General features: G+C 42.4%; 1 protein-coding gene across 1 annotated transcript in view; it reads left to right on the top strand.

The window, feature by feature from the left end:
- Positions 1-12080, top strand: part of LOC106012928 (filaggrin-2-like) — a 15485-nt gene that overhangs the window by 518 nt on the left and 2887 nt on the right. The window contains exons 2-6 of the mRNA XM_013087283.2: positions 678-844; positions 2203-2343; positions 3432-3538; positions 3842-5773; positions 7927-12054. Coding sequence (XP_012942737.2) covers positions 678-844; positions 2203-2343; positions 3432-3538; positions 3842-5773; positions 7927-12054 — 6475 coding nt within the window. The remainder of the gene's footprint in view (positions 1-677; positions 845-2202; positions 2344-3431; positions 3539-3841; positions 5774-7926; positions 12055-12080) is intronic.

A 12080-nucleotide genomic window follows, 5' to 3' on the forward strand; every position in this document is an offset into this window, starting at 1 on the left:
TCTCTCTCTCTCTCTCTCTCTCTGACTGTTTCTTTGTTTCTATTTTTCTTTCTCTCTCACCATTATTGTTCTTCTTTGCCACTCTAAACGCTTTTCCCTTCCCCCTCTCTTCCTGCCTTTCTCACTCTCTCCCCATCCTCCTCTATGTCTAGCTTTATGCGTCTAATCTCCCATTCCCCCGCTCCCACCCGAGAAGTGGTTTTATAAAAGAGGGAATCATATCAGGGTGTCAGCCATGGAGTTCTTCCAACAATGCAGCCACTTTCATATCATTCGACCAACCTTGCAAGTATAAAAATGAAGACAGTTGTACTAAAAATAAAAAGCCTGTACCGCAATTGATAATGATAGGCTGATGTTAAGTTTGTAACTTAGATCATCGGCACTTCGTCTCCTCAGAATTACACAGTTCTATCTGCTCAATACCTAGTTTTGAGATGTTAAAAACGTTTGATTTTGACTGCATGTCAAGCTTTAAAAAAATGCAATTCTTTGAATATCTTATGATTTCGATAGATCAGATAGAACATTTGGTTCCGACCTCGTAGTGTATGTAACTGAAAACGGCAAAAAATATCAGATACAGCTTTGTATTTCGGAGGTAACAACTATAGTATTTTGTAAAGTGATGCAGGTGCTTTAACCTCGATAATATCTAATTGCTTTCCTCATCTCAGGCACTTTGGAAAAGATTTGATGGGAAGTGCGGGGTGTGTGGAGATCCTTACTTCCCTTTGCCCCGCCCACACGAGCGAGGTGGACAGTACTATGATGGCACGCCCACTCGTGTGTACCAGCAGGGAGAGCTCATCAAGGTCACCATGGGGATCACAGCCAATCACAGGTGCGGATAGATAGATATATAGACATATAGACAGATAGACAGATAGATAGATGGATAGATAGATAGATAGATAAATAGATAGACATATATATATATATATATATATATATATATATTATATATATATAGAGAGATAGATAGATAGATAGATAGATAGATAGATAGATAGATAGATAGATAGATAGATAGATAGATAGATAGATAGACAGATAGATAGATAGATAGATGGATAGATAGATAGATAGATAGATAGATAGATAGATAGATGGCCATCCGTTTTTTTTCTTATTCGCCCCTTTCTGCATATTATAGCCAACTGGGTATCTAAAAACACGAGGACCCATTTAAAGGGCAATACCATCTATTGATCAATTTTAACAAAAGTTCGAACACATAACACATTTTTGAATGTAAAGTACATTAAGTCACATGTTACAAAATTTAAAGTTTTTTTTTTAAAGATTTCAACCCAAATTGAGCTGAAAGCAAAACTTGGAAGCTTCTTAAAAATCAATGAATTGAATTGTGTATTTATGCAATGAAAATCAATTTTATGTCTGATGTATAATTTACATTGCCAAGTAAACCCAGATGAGATGCCGGCTGTTTTAAGTTGTATGCTCCAGGTGTTGATAAATTCAAATACATAGGCATGTAGCAGGATCTCGCGAGTACATATTTAAATACACATGTGGAATTAACGAGTGCAGATAAATAATTATGTTCTAACAAATCATCTGTCCAAGACAATTACCTGCACAAACGTCTACCTCCAACTCCTCCCCTTTACGTTTTTTTACACTAGAATAATGGCACTGTTTAAGAAGACTACTGTCTAAGACAACCACTGTTTTACCTTTACATTAGGTGGTCATCGCCGACTGGTTCAACCGTTAACACTTTTTTTTTCATTTGGCCGCACTATAGCTTTAAGTACAAATCGCAACTCCGCACTCATAGGCTTTTTGTTTTCCCATTGATTTCTTATACTGGTTCAGAGTACACTTATATCTTATGCGGTCTGTGTTTCTTTCTTCCTTCTGTCTTCTACTCAATAGATGTCTTGGTGTAACGATTAGGTACTTGGCAGTAACCCTCAGGAAACTTAAGTTCAATGCCTAAGGTCGATTTCCGTGTGGGGATTTTTATTATCAAGGTATCTTGATCTTACAGCTGGGACGTTATAGCCCTTTCAGTCCGTGCTGGCCCTGACAGACTGGGTCAAAACCCGACTTATGACCTACATTGTGTGAGCTTAATTAAATCATCTACATTAGAAAGCAAATATTCTCTTCGGAAATGTTCATGAAGATTTGTGTTGAATAAGCCAGATTATTATTACCGACTCGTCTTTACAGAGGCTGGGTTGAGTTCCGACTCTGCATCTACGACAAGCCTCGTTCTGGTGACCTGGAGTTCGATTCCGATGGAGACTTCGTGGAAGTGACTCAGGAGTGCTTGGATAGACATCTGCTCCGACTGGAAGACGGAAGTACCAGGTCAGAAAATATACGTGTGTGGTTGGCGAGTGCTCTGGTTGGCTTTGCTCTTTCTTTCTATTCACACATTTATCGTCGTTATTTCTCCTCCATATTTTCTTCGTACATTACTATCAAGTAGGCCTAATGTAATCTTGAGCACTGTGTTGCAGGTGTCGCAAACACTTACTGAAACTACAAATATCGGCAATACGACTCATGGGGGAGATCTGTGAGCCACTTTGTCGTCTTGTGGTCTTCAGTCAGCCATGCTGTCAGCCAGGCGTGGCTCTAATCACCAGTGGGATTTTTTTTGGCTTTGCTTTTGTTTTTCTTCCTTATTGTTCTTGTTTACTTTTATTTTTGGAGGTGGAAAGGGGGTGTGAAAGGGGCGTGGGGGTTGGGGAAGGGAGAGGAATGAGCCTTCATAGATGTTGGAAAGTTAAAAGTAGATTATTTCTTATAAAAGTTAAAAGATTTATTAGTGCATAACGTCAGGATAACTCAAAAGCGGCTTCACTAGAAGGAAGACCCAAGTATGCGTAGCAGGTCAAGGATATTCCAAATAAGGGACTGAAGTTTACATTTCCCAAAAGAGCAATTTTTTTATTTCTTCGTTTTCATCCCCATCACAATATTGCATCCACCAGCTCACCTTTCATCATCGCGTACACCACTTCTACATCACGACTCAGCCTACCACCCCCACTCCCCTCCCCTGTTTGTAGGTATATACGTATACACATATAAATGATTTATAAAAGTTAATGAACAGGCTGAATAGGAGCCGCGGGGGTTGGGGGGGGGGGTTAATGTGATAAATAAGATACGCTATGATAAATATGAGAAAAGTTTTAACCCCCCCCCCCCCCACCTAAATACAAACATCTGAACAGTAATATCAAATGATTTATAGCCACATACGCCTTCCCATTCTGCAGTTATAGTATTATCATGACCTTTGCTCAGTTTCGGTTTCACAGAAAATGCCTTTGGTTAATACGAACAAGATCGCTAAAACTACACCCGAAAAGGAACGAGGGATGTCAAAAGCAACAAAAACTTTATAAAATGAATGGCAAATCAGAGAAACATTTTTTTTATTGCAGATTTGAGCTTCCCGAGCCCTACGCCTCCCGTGAGTACACAGTGAACGTGCGGCTGCCTCGTGGTGTTTCCTGCAAGAAGTGTCTCTTCCAATGGAAGTGGAATGTTGGTGCGTAATCACTGTCGGTTTTTTTGTTTTTTGAAATAACAAAACACAGTAACAAACAAAAACACAAGCAAACAACCATCCCCTTTCCAAATTATAAAGAAAAAAAAATCGAAAATAGAAAAAAGAACAAGGAAAGAAATGTTAAAAGCCACAACACTTTTCTTTCATTGCGATTCTTTTTTTTAATCTTCATTTCATGTACCAGTGTCTGGAGAATAAAGATCAATCTTATCTTACCTTATCTAATCTTATCTTACCTTATCTAATCTTATCTAATCTTATCTTATCTTATCTCATCTATAGGCAACAGTTGGGGAACTGACCATGATGGTACTTCATGTATCGGCTGTGGCGAGCAGGAACAGTTTTACGCGTGCTCAGATATCGTCATCGAACCACGTGACGGCTCGTCTATACCGGAAGAGGAAGACACACCAGAAGGAAAGGGCAGCGGACGCAGAAGACAGAGACCCCGTCACAGAAACAGGAGACCAGGGAGAAAGAACAAAAACAGAGGAAGGGGTAAAGGAAAAGGAAGAGGGCATCGTAACCGTAAAGAAGACAACGATGAAGACGATGAAGAGGCTGCCACTAAAGCCACAACCGCAGCTACATCTGTTTCCACAATAGAGATAACGGCAACAACGACAACATCTACTTTTAAACCTAAGACCACGACAATGATGAAAGATACAACTGCTCATAATGATGGGATGCCGGAAAAACCGGCAAAGGACGAACCGTACTGGTGGTTTATCGAAAACATTCCTCTGTTGTTTCACAGCTCTCTGGACAAAAAGGACGATTCCCCAGACCCGTCATACTACGTCCCTCACAAACCAACGACAGAGTCCGACTCCGATTTGCCAGAAAACCCCAAGTTCTGGAAGTGGGTAGAAGCATTCAGCCCTCTGTTCTCCAACGACAAAGGCCCAGAATCCTCCGATCTGCCCGGACGCAGTCGCTGGCTGGACGTCCAAGAAAAGTCCGCCCATAACGTCCACGCCCACAGAGAGATGGTAGGACATGAAGATGAGAGTGCGGGAAATGCAGAAAGCCCCTCTGAGATTCCATCCTGGTGGGATAGAATGGGAAGTAAACTAAACGCTGGAAATCTTAAAGGGCTGCTCGGCAGGAAGATGAGGTATTTTTTGCATGGAGGGGAAAACCAGCTGGCTTCTGGAGAAAGCAGCTCTTCCATTCACAGAAGCAGGAGAAGTTTGCCTACTCAGCCAACAGCCAGTTCTGAGGGAAAGAACAAAGATGTGGAGAAAAGTCTAACCCCCATTTCATCTCTTCTTTCGGGCGGGAATGGAACAAATACAGCCCAGAATATTTCCCAGCCAGACTCTGTTGTAATTTCCCAAGCAGCTGTTACTCCTAACGCAGTCGACGATGTAGCAAGTCACACAAACAACAGCACAACAATTCAACAGCTAAACGCACATAATAAGGCCCCAGTAGGTAGGGCGGGCGAGGAACAAACCAGCAATAGCAACTCGCAGAACCAAAAGAAATTCTCCAAATCCACGAATCCTGTTACAACACCTACCTATGCTCCTAAAGACACCGTGGTCCTTCACCAGGAAATTGCCAGACCAGGCAAGGTGATGAGCGATCTGAAACTACTTAGAGATGCTTCTTTCTACAAAGAAGGGCATGATAAATCGGACAATCATGACAGTTACCGCAAAGGTTCATCCAGATTTGGCAAGATGCAGTTTGCAAAAGTAGAGCTTGGCCAAGAGGGAGTTCCTTCACAGAACGGCGTTGCAAAAAATCCGGCGAGTAGGAAACCAGTGGACATTCATGATACAGATATTCCCGTTGAAAACACAGCTTCCAAACATGGGGAGAAGAACAACAACCAAACTGATAGCGAAATTGACGTCACAACTTCTCCAAACGAAGGCCGATGGGTCGGGGTTCCAGCCTGGGGCAGACGTATAAACGGCCGGCCACACCTGAGACCTCGCTTCCGGTTTTACAGACGTCGTTTATCTTTGGCTGGACGCGGTCGGAGACCCAGGTTTTGGCGCAGACGTGACGGACATGTGACCGCTGAGAGGCCAGTGACAGTGGACACAAGCAACGACACTGTCACAGGCGCCAACAACAACAGCACCGACAGCAACAGCAGCACTGTAAACGTTAGCGTGCCCGGCACCGAAGATGCCACTTTGTCAAAAATGAGACTGCCATCTACTTTCGAAAGACTTCTGCTCAGAAAACAAGGTAAGCGAAGGGCTGTCTATGTACAAGAGGAAGAAAGTTTTCATGTTCTGAGAAAAGAACACTCTTTATTAATTTACAGACATGAAATTTTGTACATACCAACAAAAAAAACATATCTCTATTCAACATAACAACCGTAGATTTACTTTTTCGTCCGATTCCTCCAGAGTCCTTGGTGCAGCATTTGTTTCGAGTAAAAAAATTCTCGTCTTTAAATGGCTGCCCCCTTAGCCTTTCTTTGATTTTGGGGAGGAAATGAAAGTCGATGATGCTTAATCTTGGGAAAAATGAGAACTTTTAAAAGTTTCCCACTGTCGGGGGTCTAGGAGACTGGTGACTTTTCGAGCACTGAGCACAGGCACGTTGTCATGATGGAAGCAGACTCGGCCGTATTCCTCAGATTGATAACCCTAACTTTGTTTGAAGAACATCATGTAATAGTTAGCATTGACTGTTGTGCCGGAGGGAACCGGTAAGTTCAAAACACACTTTTGTGATAGAATTTAAAAAAATGATGTGCATGACTTTCAAAGCTCTTTGCTTTAGTCAAGGTTTCTGGGGTCATGGTGATCCTGGGTTTTTCCAGTCTGCTGACTGTGTTTTTGGTTCATGTTTCATCAACTGGTATGATTCTTCTAAAAATATTATGTCATTCTATTCCGTATCCTGTAGAGAAAACCACGTATTCAGCGCACTTGATCTTTTGTTTGCTTATCAGTTAGCAGAAGATGAACAAAGTTTGCAACCCCCTCCCGCCCTCCCCTCCCCCAAAAACAAAACCCCCACAACAACTTTGCTTTCTCAAAACTTTCCGTGATAATTCTATAAACTGTCGACTTTATCAAAACTTCTTCTGTTATGTCTCACAGCTCTTCGACTGTCTTCTACGACAGAAGCTTGACCGTGCAAACTGTTTTGCTAAGAAATAGAACTGTGCCTTCCGCTCTGAATCTTCAAGATTAGCACGCCTTTCATTTATCTCAGCTCTGTAACCGATTTTCTGATTGTTTGGATACTAGGTAAATTAGTACCCTCAGTGACAAGGTGAGCGAACTCGAAAAAATACGTAAACAAAACGTTATCTTATAATGATGACTTTGGTAACAGTTTATATTCTGAACCGCATGTATTTATATAAGGAAAGCACTATTCCCAGTGACACTGGGGATAGGCCTAGAAATTATTCCCAGTGACAGGCCCAGAAATCACTGGCAAATTGGGCCTAGGTCAGAATTGTTCCCAGTGTCACTTGGAATAGGCCCAGAAACTATTCCCAGTGACACTGAGAACAAACAGGCCCATTAGATCTATTGTTCCCACACTAATCTACATGGGCATGGTGGTGATGGGTTACTAAATAAAACACTAGACTATTTATATCTAATGTAGATCTAGAAACATAACTTAAGTAGATTCTAGTGTGAGTGGAATGATTTTTTTTTAAAGAAAAAGGAATGATCATTCTATGCTTGCTTGTTATTCCGTCGTAATTTATGTACGTGTAGATCTAGATCTACATACGGATTTTGGAGACCACGGTACAGGACAGGTAGAAATCTTTCCCGATTCTTCTTTCTTCTAGATCTAGATCTAGTTCTAGATCTAGTCTACGGTCAAGTCTAAGCCCTCAGCATAGATGTACACTATAGGCACTAAAAGGGGGTAACTCTATTGCCCAAAGTAAGAGAAGAGAACAAAAGTACAGAACTGAACAGAAGTGAGAAGTGAGAAGAGAGTCTGCAGTGCAAAGACTTCTGAATTTTTTTGTATGAAAGAGAGTTCTGTCGTCACTGGGAATAGTTTCTGTACCTTTCCCCAGTGTCACTCGGAATAGTCACTTCGTTTATATAAATTGAGAGGATTAGATCAGGTGTACTTTTTGAGTACTTGAAACTTTATTACAAGAATACTTGGTGCAGCCCATGCTTGCTCAGATGCAACCTCCAGTGGCCCCCGGGTAATTTGAATTTGAGACCCCTGCCATAAATAGGCTAAGTGTCACAAGTTTTTAAACTTTTCTTAAAATCATAAAATGTATAATTGATTACATTGCTCTGCCTTAGGACCACAGAGCAGAAAAGGGACAAACTCATTTACAACAACAAACTTCTTGTATCATTTTATTACCCATGTATTATTTTTTGACCCAACAGGAGGTCAGGAAAAAGGTCAAAGGCCGGCCCGCCTTCAGCTGGGATCGGAAACTAACGACCCCCGCGTTCTGAAGACGATCCACCAAACAGAGAAAACCATCAAGAGGACAGATGCCGTGGTCGTCGATCCAAAAGACGCGAACAAGGGCAACAGTCAAGGCCCCAGGGGTCATGTACCTCTCGGACATACTGCTGGTCAGTTAGGACACCCCTCCGGACGTGGTGTCCACAGATCTGGGAATAGTCAGGTGCAAGGGAGCAGAAGGCATTTTGGCAGAGGGAAAGGTCAAGGATATTCAGGAGAGGCCACTGGTAAATTCCCTAGTGGGTTCGGTAAATCGGGATTAGGTAGGCACGGAGCTGGGGGTGATTACAAAGAAGGTGGAGAAGAAGACTATGGTGATTATGAGGGAAATGGAAAGTATTATAGCTCTGAAGAAGGCAATGATGATTTCGAATATTCGAAGAACAATGATGGCGATTATGATTATTCAACGGATAGTAATGGATATGGCTCAAACAGAAATGGGAAATTTGGTTCAGGCAGAAAAGCAGGCTGCGATTATAAAACCGATGATTATGGAGATGAAGAGAATGGAATGGGGTTTGGCGGATACAGTAACGGGAAATCCGATTACTACGGCAGCGACAAAAGCGAACCCAATTCTCACCGTGGGTCCGGGGGGGACGAGTACGAAGACAGTTCCGACTATGACGACTCTGATAATGGCGGAGATGGTAAATGGTCCTCGGATCACATGATGGACGGAGATGACGGCAATGATGACGGAGAGGAGGGATACGACGAAGATGAGTATGATAATCGACACAACAATGGATACTCGAAAGGACGACGAAACGAAGTTGGACATGCCGGCAACTACGCGGGAAACAGTGACTGCTCTGGGGGCGAAGATGAAGATTACGAAGGTCAAGGAAACTACAACAAAGACCACTATGGTGACGATGATTATAATGACGACGGAAAATATGACAAAAACGAGAGTGGAAAATACTATGACGACGACAATCAGGACGATGATGGTGACGATGTGGAAGGTTATGGTGATGGAGGTGGCAAGTATGATGATCAAGATTACAGCGATGACTCTAAGTCTGGAGGAGATTATGGACATTATTCAGAGGATCATTATTCCGGAAGTAAATCTGGTGACTATGAAGAATCCAGCTCCGGAAAAGGCTACTGGTATGACAGGTCGTCTCACGGTGATTCCCGCTACGCTGGGAACAATAATGGAGATGTGAAAGGTCAAAGCGGATGTGACGGAGCCAAATCTAGAAATAGCGATTATTATTATGAGCAGCAGGGTTCAGGAGAATACAGCAGAGGTTCAGGCTGGGAAGATGGCGACGCAAAAGGCGATTACGACCACGGAGACTTTAAGTCTCTGTACAGCAAAAAATCTGAAGGGTCGCAGGGCAAAAAAACGTTCTCTGGTGAGAATGCCGGCCACTCCGGTGTAAACGAGCGCGATGAGGGTCACGTGGGAAAAGAATCTGAGTCTGAAGGTCATGAAGGAGGTCATCAAGAAGGTCACGAAAAGGGTGAGATACAAGATGGAGGACACGGTGAAAGCAGCGGTCATAGTGATTACGAGTACAGTGATTACGGAAAAAGTGACAGCGAGCACAGATTTTCTGGACATGGTGACAGTGGCAAAAGTGACTTTGGACATGTTGATTACAGCGGCCATAGTGATTATGACTACAGTGATTACAGCAATAGTGACAGCAAACATGGTGAAAGTGGGCATGGTGATTATGGACATGGCGAGAGCGGACATGGTGATTCTGGACACGGCGATTATGAATATAGTTTAAGTGGACATGGCGATTCTGGACACGGCGATTATGAACATAGTCTGAGCGGACATGGTGATTATGACTACAGTTTAAGCGGACATGATGATTCAGGACATGATGATTATGAATACAGTGAAAGCGGTCATGGTGGGTCTGGACACAGCGGACACGGTAACAATTATGACTGGGAATTACACGAAAGCCATGGAGATCATGGTGGTAACCATGGAGACGATGAACACGGCGATGATCATGACGATTATGACAATGGGGACGAAGGCGATAACGATGAAGATGAAAACCATGATGATTATGATGATGATGATGGTAATGGTGATTATGAAGACGATGAAGATGACGATCATGGTGACTGGGATCATGGAGATGATGATTATGAGCACAACGATAAAGACGAAGATGATGACCATGAAGATGATGATGATGATGATGATGATGATGATGATGATGACGATGATTATAGCGGACACCACGACTACGAGGAGGACGACAGCCACGACAACTGGGATCATGGAGACTTGAAACTTAACAATGATGACAGTGGTAAATACGAACATGCTGATGAACACAGCGGTCATAGTGAATATGGACATGGTGATTATGATCATGGTGACTATGAACATGGTGATGAACACAGTGGTCATGGTGATTATGGACATAGTAATGGAGACAGTAGACATGGTGATTTTGATCATGGAGATGAACACAGCGGACATGGTGATTATGGACATGGTGATTATGATCACGGTGATGCACACAGCGGACATGGTGATTATGATCTTAGTGATGAACACAGCGGACATGGTGATTATGATCATGGAGATGAACACAGCGGACATGGTGATTATGGTCTTAGTGATGAACACAGCGGACATGGTGATTATGATCATGGTGATGAACACAGCGGACATGGTGATTATGATCATGCTGATGAACACAGCGGACATGGCGATTATGATCACGGTGATGAACACAGCGGACAAGGTGATTATGGACATGGTGATGAACACAGCGGACATAGTGATTATGGACATGGTGATTATGATCACAGTGATGAACACAGCGGACATGGTGATTATGATCACGGTGATGAACACAGCGGACATGATGATTATGGACATGGTGATTATGATCATGGTGATGAACACAGCGGACATGGTGATTATGGTCATGGTGATGAACACAGTGGACATGGTGATTATGATCATGGAGATGAAGACAGCGGACATGGGGATTATGAACATGGTGATTATGAACATGGTGATTATGATCATGGTGATGAACACAGCGGACATGGTGATTATTATCATGGAGATGAAGACAGCGGATATGGGGATTATGAACATGGTGATTATGATCATGGTGATGAACATTATGGACATGGTGATTATGATCATGGTGATGAACACAGCGGTAATGGTGATTATGATCATGGCTATGATCACAGCGGTCATGGTGATTATGATAATGGTGTTGATGGACATGGTGATTATGATCATGGTGATTATGGGCATGATGAGTACCATCATAGCGACCATAGTGGTTTCGGGTACGGTGATGAACACAGCAGTCATAGTTATGAGAACGGCGGTCATGACGATTATGATCAAGGTGATGAACACAGCAGTCATAGTTATGAGAACAGCGGTCATGACGATTATGATCAAGGTGATGAACACAGTGGACATGGTGATTATGGAGACGAAGATTATGATCGAGATAATGATAAAAGCGAATATGGAAAATATAAAAATAGTGAACAGCATACCGGGTATTCAGACTACGATCACAGTGATATAAAACTGTATCAGGGTCATGATGACAAATACGAGAACTATAAACATAGTGGTCATGGATATGGTGATTATGGACATGAAGATAAACATAGTAAACATGGTTATTACGGATATGTTGAACATGAGGATGGTTATCATGATCATGGGGATGAACACAGCGGACATGATCATTATGGACCAGGGTATGAACACAGCGGACATGATGATTATGGAAATGGTGATAATGATCATGGAGATGAACACAGCGGACATGATGATTATGATCATGGAGATGAACACAGCGGGCATGATGATTATGATCATGGAGATGAACACAGCGGACACAATGATTATGGACATGGTGATTATGATCATGGAGATGAACACAGCGGACATGATGATTATGATCATGGAGATGAACACAGCGGGCATGATGATTATGATCATGGAGATGAACACAGCGGACACAATGATTATGGACATGGTGATTATGATCATGGAGATGAACACAGCGGACATGATGATTATGATCATGGA

The sequence above is a fragment of the Aplysia californica genome, unplaced genomic scaffold (genome assembly GCF_000002075.1).
Source record: "Aplysia californica isolate F4 #8 unplaced genomic scaffold, AplCal3.0 scaffold00569, whole genome shotgun sequence".
NCBI classification, from domain to species: domain Eukaryota; kingdom Metazoa; phylum Mollusca; class Gastropoda; order Aplysiida; family Aplysiidae; genus Aplysia; species Aplysia californica.